The sequence below is a fragment of the Cynoglossus semilaevis genome, chromosome 7 (assembly GCF_000523025.1).
Source record: "Cynoglossus semilaevis isolate Cse_v1.0 chromosome 7, Cse_v1.0, whole genome shotgun sequence".
Classification (NCBI taxonomy): domain Eukaryota; kingdom Metazoa; phylum Chordata; class Actinopteri; order Pleuronectiformes; family Cynoglossidae; genus Cynoglossus; species Cynoglossus semilaevis.
The window spans coordinates 628388-649368 of NC_024313.1; the positions used below are offsets into that span (position 1 = coordinate 628388).

The 20981-nt window shown below is 41.8% G+C and overlaps 1 protein-coding gene across 1 annotated transcript in view; it reads right to left on the reverse strand.

Annotated features, from left to right (window-relative positions):
* Nucleotides 1-19969, reverse strand: part of epha7 (eph receptor A7) — an 84998-nt gene extending 65029 nt beyond the window's left edge. Inside the window, 4 exon segments of the mRNA XM_025056823.1 lie at nucleotides 388-543; nucleotides 16115-16784; nucleotides 17797-17861; nucleotides 19441-19969. Of these exon segments, the coding sequence (XP_024912591.1) occupies nucleotides 388-543; nucleotides 16115-16784; nucleotides 17797-17861; nucleotides 19441-19525 (976 nt within the window). The 5' untranslated portion in view covers nucleotides 19526-19969.
* Between the last annotated feature and the right edge of the window lie 1012 nt (nucleotides 19970-20981).

The window sequence follows — 20981 nt, forward strand, 5'->3', positions numbered from 1 at the left end:
AGCAACAGCTCATATTTAGCCGTATTCATTTATTATATAAGTGTGTGTGCGTGTGTGCGAGAGTGTATGAATTTAAAAAGCATATAAGCTCCAGACCGCCTCAATTGGTCTGTGTAAATGAGCCATCAACGGCTGTCACAGGGGCTGTTACAACAGCCAGGACAAATGAAGACACAGGGTGCTGCCCGCATGGGCCGCCGCCGCCGCCCACGGCGCCTCGTTCAGGCTTTCAGACTCATGAGACCACTGCAGACCCAGCGAGCAGGACTGGCCTCAGGGACAAGACAGTGTGTGTTTTTCATCTTTGCATGTGTTACTGTTTAAGTTGAGACTGGAACGAGAGGGTCTGCACAGTGTTTTCCCTCGCAACGGCGTCGGTGGACTTACGTGTGCAGGCCACAGACGGAGGGTCGGAGAGCGCTCGGTAGTAGCCGTCCTCGCAATCGCAGCGCCAGGAGCCCTCGCGGTCGTTGTAGCTGTGCGCCGGACAGCGGGAACACTGCAGGTCCTGGGAGGAGGACTTGTAGAAGCCGCGACCACATGCTGTTTCAGTGAGATAAAGAAGGAGAAGGGGAGGAAACGAGGAAGGCAGGAAGAAGGAAGAAAGAAACAAGGGGGAAAATGTAAATTGCCACAAAAGCACGTTTCTCAATAACTAGAGACGTTTAATGCTAAATATCTGGGTTTTTTCTTACAAGAAAAAGTCTCTAAATTTGGAAAGTCTATCATTTTGTTCCTGATAATTATCAGATGTTGTTTTAAAAAGATAAATATAACAATGAAATCAACTCGTGTTTGGCTCAAGTCCACAAGAGAGAATCTTCAAAATCCTTTTAAAAGCAAAATGGTATAACGATGGAGTTTTTCTCTACAGTTTTCAATCAATTCAACTTCGGACTACCGCAACTCAAACAGTGATTTTTCATTCAGTCAACAACTTGGTACTAACACCTGCCACGCCTGCAAGTTACAGCTCATCACTGCATATCTGCGGGCGATGCTCATCTTGTGCAAACACATTTTGAAGAGGTAGCCGCTACGCTTCGTGTTTTCTCGTGATGATGAGGGCATGACAGAACAAACCGGGGCCTTTCGCATCGAGGAGCAGGCAGTATTCCGGATGAGCCTGCCCCCCGCCCTCCCCCCCCATCAAGCAAGCCGAGGCTTGAAAGCGGCACCACGCCGTTGTGATTACTCGGTGATAAAGTGCAAGCACACACTTTGAGAGAAAAATAACGAGGATGTGTTCATTCTGATGAAAACCTTGGGTTCGGGTCGAGAGATTGTAACTCTCGTCTCTGGGAAGGGACGTTGTTTGTCCTTGTGACGCGTTAAGTGTACCTAGCGAACGCGCACAGATGTGCCGGCATGATTGCAGAGGTTTAACCTTTGACCGAGAACGTACACAATACCCCGTGAGTCTAATCAAGAAACACCGATAGACTTGTAAACGCCTACTTACACGCTCAGTGTGTTTTTTAAGAGACATGCATGAGACAATATACAAAGACGGCATGTTTGCAAGAAAAACACTGTGAATCTAGAGAGAATGTTTATATTAGGAATGCACCAATACCCATATCATTATCACTAGTATCATTATCAGACTTCATAGTTTATTCAAATGCTAATTCTTATAAGTAAAACGTGCCAATTCGGGGATCGGGTACTCCATAACGACCTTTCACCTCAAACATCTGTGTACTGGTCCGTTTTTGTTGTAGGGTCACAAATAAAATGTGATGACAGTGTTAAAGCTCCACACACTTTCTGTTCAGCTAGCTGTGTTAACTATGCAAAAAAAATCGATTTGTATTTATGTTGATTCTTAATTTTTTTTTGATATTATTATTAACCTTATATGCAAAGCGTTAGTTTAAAGATGTTTCCGTTTGAGACATAATGACTTGTTTCCCCGTTACCTTCAGTTAATGAGAGGAAAGTACATAAAACTGGCTGTAAGCGTTTTACTGCTTGGTTTATTTCACTGTGATTTGGGTTGAGCTCACACCTACGCGCTGCACATAACCTCATTTCCCAGACAGCTGTGTCACATACATAATGCTGGAGTTTGTTGCATAGTTACTGAAACCTAACCTTAAGAACAATAAGTAGTGATACTCGGTATCAAGGAGTACACAACTGAGAATACTGGAAATTGGAACGGTTTGGAATAAAATGGTATCGGGGCAACCCTCGATCTTCCTAAGGACAAGTAGTTGAGTTGAGGTGAGTGTTCCTGTTTTAGCTTTATAGTCAACTAGTCAACAGTGAGTACTTGAGTACAACAAGTAACACTCTCATTTATTTCCTTCTAATGTTTCATTTTTCTCTTTAAAGTTTTTTTTTTTTTCTTTCGGTCACCACCTCATGTGACAGGTCAGGAATGACGAGCAGATTTTCCTTTTTTCTCTCCGACAGATCAGTATACAAAGAAAGACACTGTTCAGAATATTACAATTTCAGCTACAAAAAAGTCCTGACATCCTTCATCTATCGCTGTTTCAAGACCTTTTTCATTTCAAACCAAAAGAAAAGTGTTTTCCTAAAGCACATATCGATTGTCCTCCAGATCAACACATGCAGTGGGATCTATTACTTATTTCATTGTTAGAATTCCAATGAGTGATAAAGTTCCACGTAAACCAAGTCTTCTCCCCATATCTGACAGTCAGGTAAACATTACCACCCCATAGGAACTGATAATGACAATGAAGTGTTGTGTCCAGGAGGTTAAAGATTATCGACACAGCTTTTCTTCAACTACACTGAACTCTTTAAAAGTTCCTGTAAGCCAGCAAGTTTTTGCCTGTGGGCTTCTGAGAGCTCATCTGTTAGGCGGCCACTGTGCAAATATGGGAAAGCCCAGCAGGACCCGAGCTAACTTTAGCCCTTCTGCTCCAGCAACCCTCAGAATTTATAAAGTGGAATAAAGAAATGTTAAAAAAAAGTTTGTCTGACTCTCAAATTATGTTCCATCGAATTTAGATACTTACGTACAAAGTCGATTTATTTCTGGACCACTAGAGAACCACTGGACCACTCCGTTTTGCCAATGTGAGTTGACAACGGAGAATTGACTTTCAATGGACATTAACAAGAGAGAATTCGACACAATTATGGGGTCTTTAGTTCACAAAAATTAAGTACTGAAAACTTGAATTTTGTCTGTTAAGAGCAGCTGTACTTTAAATGATTTATCGTAAGCACTATTCGAAATGCGTAATTGTGATTTCTCTTACATTTTTAACAGATTCCAATTGAAAATGTAATGCATTTGTATCATTTTGGAGAGTTTTGTAGCAATTGGAAATTATTTTTTGCTGAAACCAAATTTTTGCCAACTACCAAATTTTCGCACTTTTTTCCATCCTTTGGCTGGGTTTGCGACTTATACTCAGGTGCAACTGCTATTAACATATATAATTTCACGTTCGTTATGTTCACACTGACAGCCGCTAGAGGGCACTGGTGCGACTTATACGCCGGATCGCATTATATATGTTTTTTTCTTCTTCATTATGTTTTTTTTTTTCATTATGTTTTTTTTTTGTTGGAGCGGCTTATAGGACTAGGAATCTCCCACATTCCATCACCACAGCTCACTTTGACGCCCCCTGGCTGGCCTGAAATACAGTACAGATACAGTATTTGTGTGGTCTTTGACTTGTTTTTTATTATATTATTATTTCTGAAGAAAATTTTAACAATTTTAGTCATATTTTAGGGGGTTTTTTGAGCATGAAAAAATGTTTACTAAAAGCTAGACCAAAAAGAACGTGTTACATTTGAATATATTGTAAATCGCATGTGCAATGCATTAAATACATTTCTTGACATACTAGAAAGAAATCCACATAAAGCAACAGCTTCACTACAGAAAGAGCAGCTGTTGTTGGTTTGTTGCATGGAAATGTATTTATCCGAACTGCCTGTTTTACTTCACGTCCTATGTGATTTAGTTCAAATTTCCTTAGCACTGGTGCTCGAGCTGCTTGTTTATAATCTGTACTGTACTGAAGTATCTGGCACTCCGCATAATACGAGTACCAGATACTTCACAACGGCAACGCAACGGTCCTACTTAATCGCGTTGAACATTTTCTGCATCCGTGTTGAAAAAAAAAATACAAATATGGAGTCATTTTCTTTTGAGACACTCAATGCATGTGTATTCATTGAGCATGTCCGACTGGGTCAGGCATGCAGAAATGTTTACAGAAGCAACAAGGCAGTAAACGAGGCCTCAAAAATCAAATGCCTGTATGAAACGGGCACCTCAGTGTTTTTCTGCAGCACTCCCCACCACTGCCAGTGCACTGAGTGACAAGTACAAACACGGTCTCCCTAGGCCTCGGCATGCTTGTCCCAGCAACACACTTGCACAGATTTCCTGCTGGCAAGTTCCCTACTCTGGCAGCAGATGCGGATAAAAGACATTCTCAGCCTGAGATGGGATTGATAGCGACTGAGAGGTTCTTTGTCGCCAGTGCCTGTACTAACACTTTCCTTTGACTGGAAATATCTACAAAGCAATTACCTTGAGTCTGTTTATCCAGTAGCCTTTTTTTACTGACAAAGCGACTGACACCTCACTGGCGCACAATGACACACAAAACATGTTCAAACATCGCAAAAAAAAAAATAAAAACAGAGACTCTCTAAAAACCCGGCACTGACTTCGACAAGCGGACGCACTGTCCGATGTGTAATTACATTTCAAAAGAAGTGTGCAAGTGTGATAGGAAAAAAAATAGCCAATTTGTGTAGGTCTGGTCTTCTTCAGGGACAGATAACGAGCGACTAATGGTTGGTGCTTGTTGACGTGGGGGCAGTTAACAAAGCTCAGACGTAGACAAAACAGCCGGCCCTTTACGAGGAATGAGTCACTTCTCAGAAAAAGTGTGCGGAGGGTGAGAAATGAGAAAGAAGAAAACCAAGAAAGACGAAGAAAGAAAAAAAAGACCTGCATTGCAAGCTCCTCGGAAGGCTACAGAACCAGCATCTGTAATTTCCCTTGCAGTGTTTAAGCACATTCGAGCCGCAGTCAGCACTTCCAGAGAAAGAGAGGAGTCTGAGAAAGAAGAGGACTTTAGACTGGGGGGGGGGTTTAGAGATGATCGGATGTACACGGTTCCTCAGAGATGTTTTCTCATGATATGCAGATACATGTGTACAATAATTCACGCATGGGGAAAAGCAAAAAAAAAATTACAGGTTTCTGTAATTTTGTCTTTAAATTTTGTTTTATTTTCCCTTCCACGCAGCCAAGTGCTTTTTTGGGATTCTGAAATTACATCCAGTCTCTCTCTCTCTCAGGCTTCGCCAGAGTCATGAGTCATGGGTGAGGGATGCAGAGAGAAGAAGCAAAAGCAGCAGTCCCATATTACTTCCTTGACAAAACAGTAAGTGATCACCCCTCGTGTCAGCTCCTATTTTGGAAAATCCGAAAACTGAGCTTTGGGCATATTATTTTATCATTTTTATTTATATATTTTGTTTTGTTTTTTAATTTTCATCATCAGACATGAAATGTGAAAATAGCAGTAATAATACGTTCCCTTTACTTGTCTCTATGTTTTGAACTAACGTGCTAGTCTCAAAAGTACGTACTGTATGTTCAATTTGCAAAATGAAAGCATGGCCAGTTGGATTCATGGCAGTTTAAGAACAGCAATTTCCTTTCGTTTTCTAAAGGAAAGTGGAAGGAAAGTGAACTCCTTGTCATTGTGACACACCACACAACCAAATGTGACCTCTGCTTTTAACCCATCACCAACGTGAACAGTGGGCAGCTCTAAGAGCACCTCAGTGGTAACTTGCCAGCTGGTGGATTCGAACCTGCACCCTTCTGGACCCATGTCTGTTTCCTTAGCCACTAAGCCACCACTGCCCCCTGCCCAAAAAAAAATTGATAGAGGTTTTAAGACTCTTTTCCTAGGACTACCTGTCCCTACAAAGCTGGGAAATTGTTGTCCCTGCGTTCGTGCTAGCAACAACAAATCCAATGGAGATTAAACTCCTTGTTACTATTCGGCACGGAAAGGCCTGGCGTGTCCAAGCAGGGCAGCTGGGATATTGAGTTTCTCTCCATCTGTCTCAATATTACCATGGACGAAGGTGGGGAGGGGGGGGGGGTTTAAAGTGAGCTGTGGTGATGGAATGTGGGAGATTCCTAGTCTAGCTTTTGCAGGGAGCTGGAGTGATAGCAACTAGTGCAGGCATTCATGTCTCCACAGTCCCCCCCATGATGAGCCATGACAGCACACATCATGGGAGGGACCCCCAAACGTCCAACTCCCCTTTCCACACAACCTGATTATGTGTTCACTCCGCCTATGTGTCAGGATAGATGTGGAAAGAATGAGTGCTAAAGAGTGCAGAGCAGTGGCAGAGCAGGCCGGAGATACCGCCCCATTACAGTGATAAAAGAGCTACAGGGGAGGAGAGCAGCCGACAGAACCAACATGCTGGCCCAGTTGCTGATGATTGCCAGGTGAAACAGGTCGAACTTGATAAAGAAAACAGTTTATTTTCTTGTTCCCGAAAAACTCCTGTTGCTCTACGTCAAAGGTGTTTCCTGCTACCGACAGTCAGGTAGTGATTACTCATGACACAGACTTGGTAGCAACTGTAGTAGAGTCAAATGGGTTTTTTTTTAAATACCGGCAACAAAACTCCTGAATTTTCCCAAACCTTTGAGCAAACAGATGCCGAATAAAACCTGGGCTATATCATCCAATTTTTTTTCCCAGACTTTCTAGATGCAAGGCTGGATTAGCCATCATGCACAGAGGACAATTGCTCCAGGCCGTTACAACTCCATGGGCCCTAAGAGCTTTCACTTGTCCGCTAGATGTGCTAATTTGGGAATGTGCGTTGTGGAGCACTAAAGTGGTAGGGGGCCTTTAAGTGGGTCTACGTATAAATTATGAAACAGGTCAAACTGACCCCCCTCCCCACCCCCGCCCAAACATTGGAACCACAAAAAAACGTATACTCTAACCCGTTTTTAAAAAAATCATCGATCTGCAAAACTTTGATTTACGTGACAGGACCGGAGGGAAGATGACCAAGAATCAATAGTTTTTGCTGGGTTACAAAAAAGCAAACAACCCCCCACACACAAACACACAAACAAATGTTCTCCCCTATACATTTCTGCTCACTTCTATTACACTGAAATCCGGCATAAACATTGCCATAAACGTTCTCTGTCAGCTATTCCGAGATGCCCTGTGTCTAGTTGGATGTTCAGACAACCATGAAATACTATTTAAAAACCAGACTCCTCTGTCGTGCTCCTCAGTTTTACTTTCAGGGCATACGATTAGGACCATGACCATGTGTTATGATTATAAAGAAGGATGTCAATAGCTTACGCTGAGCTTATTTCTTATGCATTAATGTTGCCTCAGGCCTGTGTGTGTGTGTGTGTGTGTGTTGCTTTTATTAGATGTGACTTATGTTCTTTGCCTCAATAAATAGGGTCTGCTGTGGACATTTATCAGGCTGTGTTTACTGACATTTTTTGCATGCTGAAGTATAGCTCTATTGCCTTTTTTTTTTTTTTTTTTTTTGATGGAATAAAGCCTGTGGTCTCTTTCTCCGCTAGGTAAAAGGCAGTGCATCTTGTGAGTAATTTCAGGGCAACACAGGCAGGCAGACCTGGGAAAAAAAAAAATATTCTGGCCGTGTGTGTATATTTCTTATGTTCGGAAAAGCCAAAGGACAGCTTGGTTAATCTCATCTTGCGGGTGAAAGCCTGTGGTCTCTTTCTCCGCTAGGTAAAAGGCAGTGCATCTTGTGAGTAATTTCAGGGCAACACAGGCAGGCAGACCTGGGAAAAAAAAAAATATTCTGGCCGTGTGTGTATATTTCTTATGTTCGGAAAAGCCAAAGGACAGCTTGGTTAATCTCATCTTGCGGGTGGTGAGTGGACACAAAAAAAGTTGAAAACGTCTTAACTTCTTAGGCTTACCGCAGTGTTTGGAAACAGAATTAGCATGTTTAGCATTTGTGTTAGTTTAACACCTTCTCAACGTCATATTTAAACACATTTTGTTTTTCGACCACTTGACCGGTTTCTCAATTCTGTTCCAGCTCATTCAGAAACCAGGCTTGAGGACAGATGGAGGGAAAAGAATCTCGGAATACGGTCTCGGCAAAGCTACAGGAGACAACCGAAACACACGTTTAAACAGTACTGACACAGAGCCTTCCTCAACACATATGGAATGACTTGTCTGGCTGGTGGTGCTGCACTCCTCGCATAAAGACAACCGGCCCATTCAGGTAGGGTTCCGCGTTCGGGAGGGAGATAAGTAGCTTTCCATGAGAAACAAAGACGAGATTAGCATTCCCTTACAATATGGTGGAGGGTGTGCGGCTTTGCCATCTAAGCAGTGAAAACCTGAAGGAAATGCCTGCTTGGCAGCACACAGCAAAGATCAAAGGCTTGCACTGATTAAGTTATACTGTGGTTTGGGCCAATGCTCCTGCTGTTGAGCTGGAGGCAAAAACTACAGCCAGTTCAGCGAGTTAAACCTCTTAAGTGGAAGTCTAACAGCAAATTGCTGAATGCTTAATTGCCTACAAATCACAAAACATGATGTACCATTTGTTTATTATTAATAGGGGCAGTAGTAATGTACTATATATATCGTTTGAAATAAACCTACCTATATACACTAAATAAATCTATTGCGATTTGTGCAAAGATAGCTCAATCCGTAGTGCACCGTTGATATTTTATTATTATTCATAAGTTCCTTTTTAAAGTAGCTAAAAGTATGTGCTCATGACCTCTGTTGATTTATTTTCATTTTAGCAAGACGTAATGGGCTTTAGGCTTAGTGCCACAAATTTCAGTGTCAGTATTAAAAGACAGACTATTTGGGTTTATGGGATTTTACGCAAATTTGTTGCAGTGCTAGCTTTACAGCTACATTTGTATCCAACTGTTATTTTTTGGATTATCGGGTCAAAACCATTTCACTCGATCATGTATTGCGGCGATCTAGGGAGGGGGTAACATGATCTCACAAAAGACAACTGCTTCTGCTGCATTCACGCGAAAGCAAAAAAAAGCAAAAAAAGAAAAAAAAAAGGGGGCCACCCAAAAAACATTTTAGTTCTCCTGCTGATTTACAGCATGGATTTGTAGGTGGAAAATTAAGGGTATTTTAAGGATTTAACTCATTACGTCAGAACGAATTTATAGCAACTTACTCAATCGTCCTGGGGTAGATCTTAAACCTGTGCACTAGGAGGTTGTTGCACTTCATCACGCAGAGTGAACATTGTGAAGTATATTTTCAGTGACATGGAAAATGCCCCCTGCCTAATCGTCTTCTGTTTAGAGTATTTAACTCATGAGAAAACAGGAGAGGTGTGCTTCAAAGCCAACCGAGCAGACGGAACTCGGATGAGATGGCCAAAAAGGCATATTAGATGAAGCGGGGACTCCGCATTCTAAGGATGAAAGGACGGACTTTAAATGTCTTGCTTATCCGTTGACCCCTGAAGCTGAAGCGAAATTGGCACATTGACCGGCTCCAGTCAGCATCTAGGCATTATGTCATCCTTTCAGATTTCACTAAACTCTTCCCCTGACGAGCCCAACTCTTGAAAGCCTTCGCGGCTTTCTTTGGTCCCAAGTTGTGACCTAAGGGGTTAAACACTAGTAAACCCGATGCTTGTTGCTGCTGTGGGCCCTGCACCATGTGATCCTGCCCGAACGACAGGCCACTTGGCCACTTATGACTGCATATTCACACTAAAAACAGATATTCTGAGGAATGTATTTCTACTTGTATTCATGGTTTTGAAAGAATTCTGACAACTTTTTGACCATTAATCAATCAGGGAGTCAAGAATTCTACTTAATTCTGAAAGTAACATCAGGGCTCCTTGTAGCACAGCCATCTGAGAGCATTCTTAGATCTCTTTCCTCTGCTTCAATGGGGAAAATGTGTGAGGTTATGTAATAAGTTATTGATTTTTCATCTTAAAAGCAGATTGAAGTACAGTAGTAGAACATGTTTTTAGACAAGCCCAGATTGCGGCTCCACTGACAGAAAGCCCTACTGCCATTTCTGTTGCTGGCAAGATCTTAGTAAAACAAAAAACAAAAAAAAAAAACTTTTGGCCTCATGCCACAAGTACATAAAACAGAGCACCATTGGCATTGTCCTTCTGAAGCTATACATTACCTAAAAAAGACCTGTGCCGTAGCTTGGTTATCTAAAAAGAACAAAACCTGGGAATTGCAGGAGGTGTGTGTGTGTGTGTGTGTGTGTGTGTGTGAGGAGAGGATCAGAGAGAACTTCCAAACCTGTTAGTGCAATTGCTACTGCACTGTTGGGAGGCTTCCTTTGTCAGGCAAAGAAAAGGAGGGGGCCGGAGAGGTGACTCCACCGCGTTCAGGGGTCAACTGCTGCGATCATCCATCTTTCTTTTTGACAGTGTCTTGTCAGCCAGGGTGCTCAAGTTACTAAACACAACAGGCAGGCCTCTATTGTGGTGCTACGCTGGTTTGCAGCCATGTGTAAATGATGTTAATATACACTGACCTCATGCATAGGCTGATGTGGACCCTTATGTCACCTTGGAAATAATGCAATCTGACTCTAAGTCAGTAAGGTCTCTCTTTTTAAGGGCTGGGCAAAGTCCCATCCTGGTATACTGACCATATAGCTTTGTTTGTATGAGAAGTACCAATGAGTTCTTCAATTCTGTCTATTCATATGATGCATCGTGGCGTCTCAAATTTAAACTGGCAGGACAGATTCCAGGACCTGACCTGAAAGCAACATTTAAAAACACAGATTGTTGAGCTCTGTGTTTAAAATTAGATATTTGTATGTGTTCGTTTAAAACAAAAGAGAACTAGGTCAGTGACATTAAGATGCCAGCATTTGCAAGGCATCACTTAAAAACGTTTGTTTTAAGCTTGGTCCCCTACGGTGTTTTCTCCACATGGATTGTCTTCCTACAATAGTTAATCAAATTGGACATTTCTACCACCTGCCTGATATTACTACATGCAAAAGTCAATTGCTGGGTCTTATGAGCAGATTGAAGAGACAACCTCATTCCCAATCACCGGTCTATCATTTGGAATATATTTTCAATTGAATATTTTTTTTGATTTGTTTTAGGTTGAGTGGTTGATCTTAGAGGTAGCTACACCCAAATATAACTAGGAATGTCTCGTCCAATATTGGTCCAAATTTTAGGATCGAACATTGAAAAAAAAAAAAAAAAACTCTAACCTGTTCGACCTAATACCTAAGTCAAAATGCTCAACTTAACTTTACCTGTTCGACCCAATACCTAAGTCGAAATGCTCAACTTAACTTTGCGTGACATTCCATGAAAGTGAAAAGAAGATATCGGGTTGGTATCGGTAGCGTCAGAATCGCTACGATACAGTAATTATATTGGACATGAAAAAAGATGTATTGAGCCATTCCTAATAATTTCCCTACTGCCTATTAGTTTTCTGAGCATTTGCTTAAACATAAAAAAGCAAGGACTAAACATGATTGGTTTTAAGAGGTCCATCATCTTAATTCTTTTGATAAGCACTCCAGTAAATGTTTTTTTGTAATTACAGTTTTGTCTATCTAGTTCTTATATGGTCTACAGCTCCAAAAATCAACCTCTACTTAATCTTACATTAATTACAGCCAATCTGTCATGTGATGTCATTATTAAGCTGAGGCAAAGTGTTTTAATTAGGGCTGGCAAGGCTTTAATATATTATTTATTAATAATTAAAGAGACAAAAAAAAGAAAAAAAAATCACAACCTTTTCTCTCCCCTTTTTTTTTTGTGAAAAAAAAATCACAATCTTTTCTCTTCCCTTTTCTTTGGTACAGTGATCAGGTAAGAACGATGTATATGCACTCCTAAGCTGTAGGGGGTAGTAACGCACCAAGCCCGAAGAAAATGAACAGGGTACATTAATGTCAATGCACATTAAAAAAACAAAGGGAACACTGTGAGAAGAGGGAGCGACTTGCTTGACTTGTTGAGAGAAGGTTCAACAAAGAGCAACAAAGACCTTTTCTATAGCACTTCAAAACTATGACATCACCGCAATGTAAAACATGTGCAAACACAGACACCTGCGCTAACGTTAGCTTCGACGGTACTGCTTACAACAATATACAGGAGTCAGGAGGGGCTCGGAGTCAAAAAGGTGTTGTTACGTTTTGTTATATGCTATGATATAATAGCTAAGAAAAGTGTTAGACAGGTAAAATATATCCAATAGATAGCGATGAAAGCTGTTGTTACGTTTTGTTATATGTAAAATGTTATATTCTATGATATAAAAGCTAAGAAAAGTGTTAGACAGGTCAAATATATCCAATAGATAGCGATGAAAGAACTGACTTTTCTGTTGGTTAAGTTGGTGTCAGTCTGTTCATTGACTCAGTTGTCAAAGAAAAATCAATACTGATAAAACAGCGCACTCTGTCAAATATTGCTAGGCGATGAAAAAAACAATTAATGGAGATTAATTAATTACCAAGCTATAAATTAATTACGTCCCAACACTTCTGAAAATCCATTGAAATTGAACAGGTGAACAGTATTCAGCGTATCTGCCGAGTTTTGTATTGAACATGTAAAAAAAAAAAAAATACAATACTACATCAAATACGAAGGGTGTTGTGTCTGGCCAACAGTCAAAACTCTAGAGATCTTTAAACTATATTCGACTTTTACTAAAACATACAAAGGCCCAGAACAATTTTCACAGGAGAGAAGAATTACTGAAAAGGTCAATCCATAAATCAGCCTCACACTAAATACCTCACATTCTCCAAATCTCATGTCCCAAGTACTTCCCTGAGCGATCAATTCTGCACCCCAGTCAGCTCTATAAACAGAAACATCATGAGCAGCTAACGACACATGCTTGTGGTTGTCTGCTACTGACCAGGCCGAGACAACAAACAGAAAAAAACCTGAGTTGTGAAAGACTGCAGTGATCACGGTAATCAGACTGGCAGTGACACAGGGTGAGCTCTCATCCATCAACTTATTTCTGTCTTGATTGATTTAAGTCCATTTGGATCTCCTGTGGATGTTGTGCACACCTATCATTTGCATAATTACGCTCTGAAGCAGTTCGGAAACAGGAGCCATTTGGTGAATTAACTTTATATCTTATCAATCAAGCGGGCTGTCATTGTGTATGAATACCCCCTGACTCTTGGTTTTAAAATGCTAAGTGCAGCAGCTTCCTGTCTTCTGCCACGCCACTGGGTCTGTTGTTGCCTGGTGGCTTTAATTCACAGTAACTGTCATGGTCAGACCCCAGCTAACTCATCCTAATCCTTGGGGGGGCTCAACCATCAATCAGACTAGCTCTCTGACAGTTAAGATGGATGACGCTAGCTTCTACAGGAAGCTGTATCCGCTCATTAACTCTCTTGTTAGCATGTGCTCATAGCTGCACGATTTGGCCTTCTTCTTTTTTTATCTGCTCCAATCTCCCCATTACCACCCTTTACGGCACCCATAGAGGACCATCCTTTTTGTGGGTATGGGTCAACTGTTAATCATGTCACAGGCAATGGTTGTTTAGTACCACAATGGTCTGATGTGTCAAAATTGGACAACATACATTCCCGGGATTGAGCGTCACAAAGAGGCCAGTGTACTGCCACAAGGGCCCTCTCTCTGACTTAACGACGCCGTGGCTCCAATGCAACCAAGTAGCCTGTGCTAAACAGGACCAGCAGATGAATAGGCGGCATTTTCACAGCACGCACTGCTTCGCCAAAAGAAGAACCACGCAGGCGGCAAAGACACTTCAGCTTAACTATTTCGGCAGCCTTCAATGCAGAGGCCACTGCATCACAGCAGGCGTAAAAGACATCTATTGTCATACAAAGAGTTACAGAAAGGGGAGTGGGAAAAGTGAAGGACTGAAAGACAAATGGTCCCTCTTCACTGACGGTGATGAACGACACGATCACAACAAGTTTCGGAGGAGGTTGGTATCTTACTGGGGAGCAGCTCAAATGTCACACTAAATATGCAATCACTAACAGCACACACCCTGTATGTCTTTCCTGGTCTGTATCAAAAAAGTGCTTGGTAGGTCAATTAAATGTCAACTGATTTACGTCAGACTTCACATGCCGGCCTACGCCACATTGAGGAAAACATTTTGAGAAATATTTTTTTAAGAGATTTTAAAAACAAAAGTAAAGTAAAAAGAGTGGTATTTTAATATTTAATACTTTTGTACTGAGAAGTATGGTCAGTTTTTTTGTTTCCGTATTGCGGACACACTATAGAGGAAAGACCAACATGTTGTATCACATAAAAAAATCTTTAACATCAAAGCATTTAAATCAGTTTCTCACATGGTCCAAAAAACCGGGTCGTGTGTCGTTCGTTTCTCACATGGTCCAAAAAGCCGGGTCGTGTATTTTTTTTTTTTTAATGATCAAAACTTCTAGGATATATTGCGCTTTAGTTGGTAGGTATTGTCTGAATTGTAGATTGTTCTTGGGGAAACCACTGAATGGACAATTTAATGTTAGTGGAGCCACTGAAAGAAGTGCTGATAGTGCAAGCACAATTCTCATTTTATTCAGATTAACTACCCCTTGATACAAAGGCTTCTCATGCCTCAGTGGAGAGAGCTCATAAGGTTGCAGCATCAAGACCGTAACTTAATCCATAGGAGATACGGCCTTTATGCACTTGAACAGCCGGCGCGTTATACTGACATGCTTTTATTTTTATCTACAGACAATAACGCATTAATTAATAGTGACACGGGGTACTCTCATTCGGAGGATTTAGCATCAAGACGTAGTAAGACAAGGGGCTCTAGCTAAAATTACTTTGTCAAGCCAGAGCTGTTTTCTGTTATGCTGCATCGCTCCGTCCCTGTGGAAATAAATCATGAGCTTCCTGTGCACCTAAGGACACAAGCGGGTCTTACGTCTGTGCATATTAAAAAAAAAAAAAAAAACAAGAACAATAAAAGAAGCTCTGTGGACTGTGGATAAGCGATAGCCCGCTAAGGCAGAAGACACAAGTACAACCAGAGGTGGGTTGTGTTGCTCTAAATTACATGCTCTAATATATTTCATTAACACACCTCCCTCAGAGTGTCCCTAATGGGAGACAGCATGGCATAAAAGCTTATCTGCCAGGGACATTAATTTTCTCTTAGATGCATTCTGTTCAATTACTACTGGCCGCTCCTCCTCAATAGCGCTTGGAAGATGCCGAAGGGACGAGGGAAAGAAGCGAATCCGGTTGATGACAAGAAAGGCCACTCGTGTTGTGTATCGTAACCTTGTAACCTGGTCACCTGGTCACCTTTTTTTTTTTTAAATCCACACTGATTTTTTATCACTAAAAATCAGATGGCTGTTGTGGCTGTTTGACCCTACTTTCACATAATTGGAGTCTGTATTTGACCCTACTTTCACATAATTGGAGTGACAAAAAAGCGTGTTATTGGGAGTGACAGTTGAACGACCCAGCAACTCAAAGAATGACACATAAACGTGACCTTCCCATTTGGCTGCTTCATAAATATCCCCAGGCCTAAATGCCACAGCGCAGCATCTATTTGTTTCCCTTTCTGTCATGGTCATTTGGCTGGGCCAGAGAGATACTGAAAGGCCGGGCTGGACCTACTATGACCAGTGTATTCTGCTGCTGATTGTCTTGGCCCTCTGCCAGCAAGAAGAAGAACGACGTATAAGCCAAAGAGCTAAACTCGGGTTATTATTTAATGCCAGTGTCAACAGAATCAGTCATAAATTAAGAGCCTCGCAATCAATTAGAACGGCGTCCAATTAAAATACTCTGTGTTTGCGGTCAACATATCTTCTATAATCGCATCATTTCTCAACACTTTTTACTCAAATGTGCCTTAACTGTCATTTGACATTTAACTTCCACTTGCTTTGCATAGCAAAGAAATCAGTTTTTTTTTTGTTTTTTTTTGGCGTAAAAGAATTCAGAAACCCCTGGTGAATTGCCAAACAGCAAATATTTACCGTAGAGATGCTTCATATTTGTCTCGTTATTTTAATTAAAAAAAAAAAAAAAAGATGCTTACGTTCACATGCGTCGCCCTTTTGGTGAAATCCAGCTCTGCATACACACTTCCCAATGGGCACTAGCCATTCCCCTTCAGCACTGCAGTGCATTTTGGGAGAGTTGTCGGCCTCCTCTTCGGCATTGATTACGCACATGCCCTCGACCTCCACTAATGAGGAAAATTCAGATCCCGTCACAGTGTCTGGGAAGGTAGCCAGGTTCTCAATGATAGACCAACATTTCTTGTAGTAAACTTTAACAGACACCAGGGCGATGCACGCCCCAACATCCTGGAAGGCCAAGTAGAAGCCCCTTCTAGACAGGGGGCCAATGATGCGCACCTCGGTGTTTAGCTTCATCTTCCTCTCGCCCAGGTCACCCTGAGTGAAGCTTTCGTCTGCGGCGATTGTGTCAATTTTCACGTACTGATTCTCGCGTAAACTCCTCCCCACTTCCGAATCCGTCTCCTGGTAATACAAGTTGAATGTCTCCTTGCACGTGCCCACCACACCAGGTAGGCTGTTACAATCCCTCAGGGTGAACTTTAGTTCCACAAAAATTCTCTGAGCATCACCCTTCTCTATCCAGTTAGTCCGAAGCCAGTTATTCTGATTAGGCTCCATGACCTGGCAGACCTGGTATGTACGGATAGGTGTGTAGTTCTCATCCAGGCCACTGATCTCTTCCCACTGCCGGAAAGAAAACAGACATTATCCAAAAAAAAAAAAAAATCCATACACTTTTAAGTTTACCCACATCAATTCTAAACCTTTAAAAACTCTGACGCATGACAATATCAATTCCCAGTTAAACCTTTAAAAACTCTATCTGACGCATGACAATATCAATTCCCAGAGATATGGTTATGGACATGGGACAAGGAGGACATTTTTGGAATTAAAAACTAATATTTGTCCATGTTCTCCGATACACGAATTACGCGAGTTGGTAAATATTTTACCTCATACATTCAGCAAATCTACTTCACGCATACAAAATAACACAGGGTGTTAAAGATAAATGCGAGTTGGTAAATATTTCACCTCATACATTCGACAAATCTACTTCACGCGTACAAAATAACACAGGGTGTTAAAGATATGGAATGCAGTCCACAACTGTGAGCTGGTCCGATTTTTGTTGCCTGTCGTCCTTCAGAAATTTGAGTTAAGGCAGCTGCGCTCGAATGAATATCTCGCAGGTAGTAATTCCAACACTACTTCATGTGATATCGATAAGAACTGCAGGTAGCAAGAGAGGATTAGCGGCTGCGTTTTTTTTTTTTTAATTGCGCAAACTCGTCTTTAAAAAGTGTAACCGCGCTCTGCTTATCTCCTCCGCCTCACATTATTTATTTAAAAACTTTCTCACATCCCACTCTCGGTCAGACTAACAGGTTGGAAGGACTCTGCTCCAGGCCTCTGTGCTCTGAATGTCAACAACTGAAAGAGTTTTTTACCACAGCAAAAACATCCCTGTGTACTTTATCAGGGTATAAAGGGCTTGGGCTGGGGGTTGGGGATTAAACTGAGCGTGCCAGCAAATATTCCTTAAATAGTATGTACTCCTACGTTATACACATATAGGACGTGGTAGAAAACTGGGGAAGATGTATCTGCAGTGAATGTACAACCAGGAGACAAGGGGGAGGGGGGTTACATCTGTGTGCCTGCATGTGATGCGGAGATTCTGCAGACTTACCCCATTGGGAGGATAGGAGATCCACTCCAGTTCTGTCTGCTGTGCCTTGGAGTCCAGCAGAATCACTAGTGACAGGAAACCGAGAGGCAGGTGGTTAAATCTCACCGGGAGCACCGGTGGCTGGGTGTTAGTGACAGGCCACACATCTACACGTACGTGAAGCACATACTGTACACGCGTGACCTAATTTTTCAAGGCAGCAGCTAAAAAAGCTAATATCAGACACCCTTCCCTTCCCTTCCGAACCCTCCCAACCTCCCCTCGTGTGCGCGTGTATGTGTGTGTCTGCACCACTGCGGGGAAACTTTTTGAGAGGTGAGACAAATAATAAAAAAAATAAAAAGAATAAACACTGACAAAAGCACGACGTCTAACCGAAAACAAATGTTAATTACGCGCGGGTTTTATGTACATTTAACCTAACGCTGTGTCTGTGTGTTACGTTCAATGTCAAAGCCTACATTCTCCTACAGAGACGGGGGGGAGTTGGGAGTTTTCACGGCTGCCCCTGAAGCGCACAGCGGCAACAGCCCCCGCGGCCGCCGCCGCTGCGCCCCCTGCCGTTACGGCCGCAGCTTTGTCCTCTGCGGCTCAATGGTGCCATAAAACTACAGAGTTTAAACAAAACATGACATAAACAGGCGGCGGGTGTTGCGGCGTTAAGCCGTTGAAGAGATTAAGACCCTAAAAAGCAAGCGAGTACCAGCTCTTGTTTGCTCCGTACGGCGAGTGCGCTAAGTGGCACCGCGTGGCGTTTACGTTCACCAAAAGGATAAACTTGTTTTGTTTTTTGTTTTTAAATATAGCGCTGGCCAAAAACTGAAAATAGAGAGGGGGCGCTATATATTATTATGTCTTACAGGTGATCCCTGGAATTCCCGGTTACACCGACGCATTTAACGTCTACCTATACACTATTTAAATGCGAGTGTTTTAATGTTATAACATCAATAACGAAAAATATTAAAATGTTATTAATATGCTAGTGTACTTTAGTTTTATTTATTTATTTATTTTGCTTTAACGCATTCTATTGGTAATAATAACCAACCATCCAAAAGTCAATTTCAGATTTTTTTTTTTTTTTGGTATAAAAATGCATCTTCTTGCTAACTTGGACATCAGTGACTGTTGTTGTAATCCGGCCACAAACGATTCTGCACTGGCCCTGATCTGCTGGATCTGACGGAGATCAATTCGGAGGAAATAAAGAAAAAAATTAATAAATACATTGTAAATCCCTGAAACTGCATCCGAGGACCACACACTCAACTGTACCCAGCGCTGTCAGAGCGGATCGCCCGGTACAGCGTCCCGGTCAACTGTCCCTGAATGAGTTCATCATTTCAGCTGTGGGTCACAGCAAAAACGGCTGCTGTTGCTCATCTGAATGTCCTGTACTCACCGAGAATAAAAACTCGGTCAAGTCTCCGACAAAAAAAATCAGTCCTGTCATCTCCGACGCACTCACCCCAAACGATGTTTTTTTTTTTTCCTTTTTAAATCTACTGTACCATGACTTTTGTTCAGGTTAAATAATAATAAAAAGGACAGAAGTGGGGATGAATATAAGACTCGGCGGTGTCACTGTCTTCCAAACGCGGTGGGATGGCCAGAGGGAAGTCCGAAACTTTAACAACTCACCTTCCTTGGCGTTCTGTGCTTCCACGTAACAGCAGAGTCGAAGGCAAACAGTAATCCACACGCACGGGATGGCTCTGGAGAGCATGATGCGTCGCTGCTGGTGCGGGGTCTCACTCAATGCCGTAAGTCGCTTGTACCGCTGCCTCGCACCACGCTTCCCATTGACGACGCTCACAAACAACCGCCCCGGACTCTATCTGTCGGCGTATAACAGTTCCGCCAGTAGTTCAACACTCACTCAAATAGCGTCTGCGGTCGTTGGGAGGAGACTGTAGCTCCCCGGGTGTCAATCACACGCCGGGACACTGGCGCGGGCCAATGGCGACGCAGAGGAGGAGGAGGAAGGGGAGGAGACGTCACGGTCGAGGAAGGGACACTGGTAGCGTAGAGGTGAGAGGGATGATGAAGAGGGTGAAACAGGGCACGGAGAAGGAAGGGGAATGTTGTTACAACTTTTTTTTTTTTTTTTTTTACATCCGTACAGGGAACAAAATGAGCATCACTTTTATTTCAGCGGTTCGGACCGTTATTTTTCTTGTTGTTGTTGGTTTGTGAAATAAACGAAAAAAGGAATTTGAAAGGTTACAAAAGACATAAGGCAGATTAAAAGGCATAATAAAAAAACAAGTACTACTAATGTGTGTTTTATTTCAAATTTAATTTCTCATGTGTTTATAATATTAATCTGTTGGTTGTCCCAGATTCAGATGTTAATGCAAAACTAAAGGTTGTATAAAAAAAATAATCAACATTACATATCTGGAGAGAAGGGAAAACGTGCTCAATTGCAGTCACTTTTTCAATAAATATTAGGTTTGTCCCGTGACTTTTTTTAAATTTTGACCCACTGTGAATTTAAGTTTGACACCACTGATTTAGAGTGTCACGTCTCAGACTGCGTTGTCATGCATGCCTGTTCTCTTTCCTCATTGGTCACCACGTCAACAGAATATATCATGTCATATACATATATATTGTGTTTTACTTATTTTGAAAAGTACTTTGCAGTGTCCATTCTGTCCACCTGCGTCTATCAATAAACCTCACGACACATGCCACTTAAACTCTTAAAGTTGGTACTTATCAAATGGGGCGGGCCACTAGGTGGCAGCAACTCATACAGTGGTTTTTACAGATATAAAATAAACATCTTATCAGGTTCTCAATAGTATTTCAATTCACAGGTTGTGGGCCAGGGGTGGGCGGGGGAGTAAACTGCTGCTATAGTATTATAAGACTATTAAAAATACATATGTAGTGTCTGTATATATGTATACACACATATATATATTTATATATTATAGTCAAAAGTAATCGTAAAAGTGTTTCAGTAAGAGAGTAAAAAGTACATATGTTTCTTTCAGGTAGAGAAATTTAGCGAATTATTGTCACTGACGCACAGCACACAATAGCTGTGTCCAAGACTGCCCCCTACACCCGACGCAGTGCACTACATTGGGGGCACGCCATTTTGTAGTCCCAATGTTTAGTGAGTAAAAAAGTGTCCACTATAAAGGGCTCTCGGTGTACAAATCTAGTCT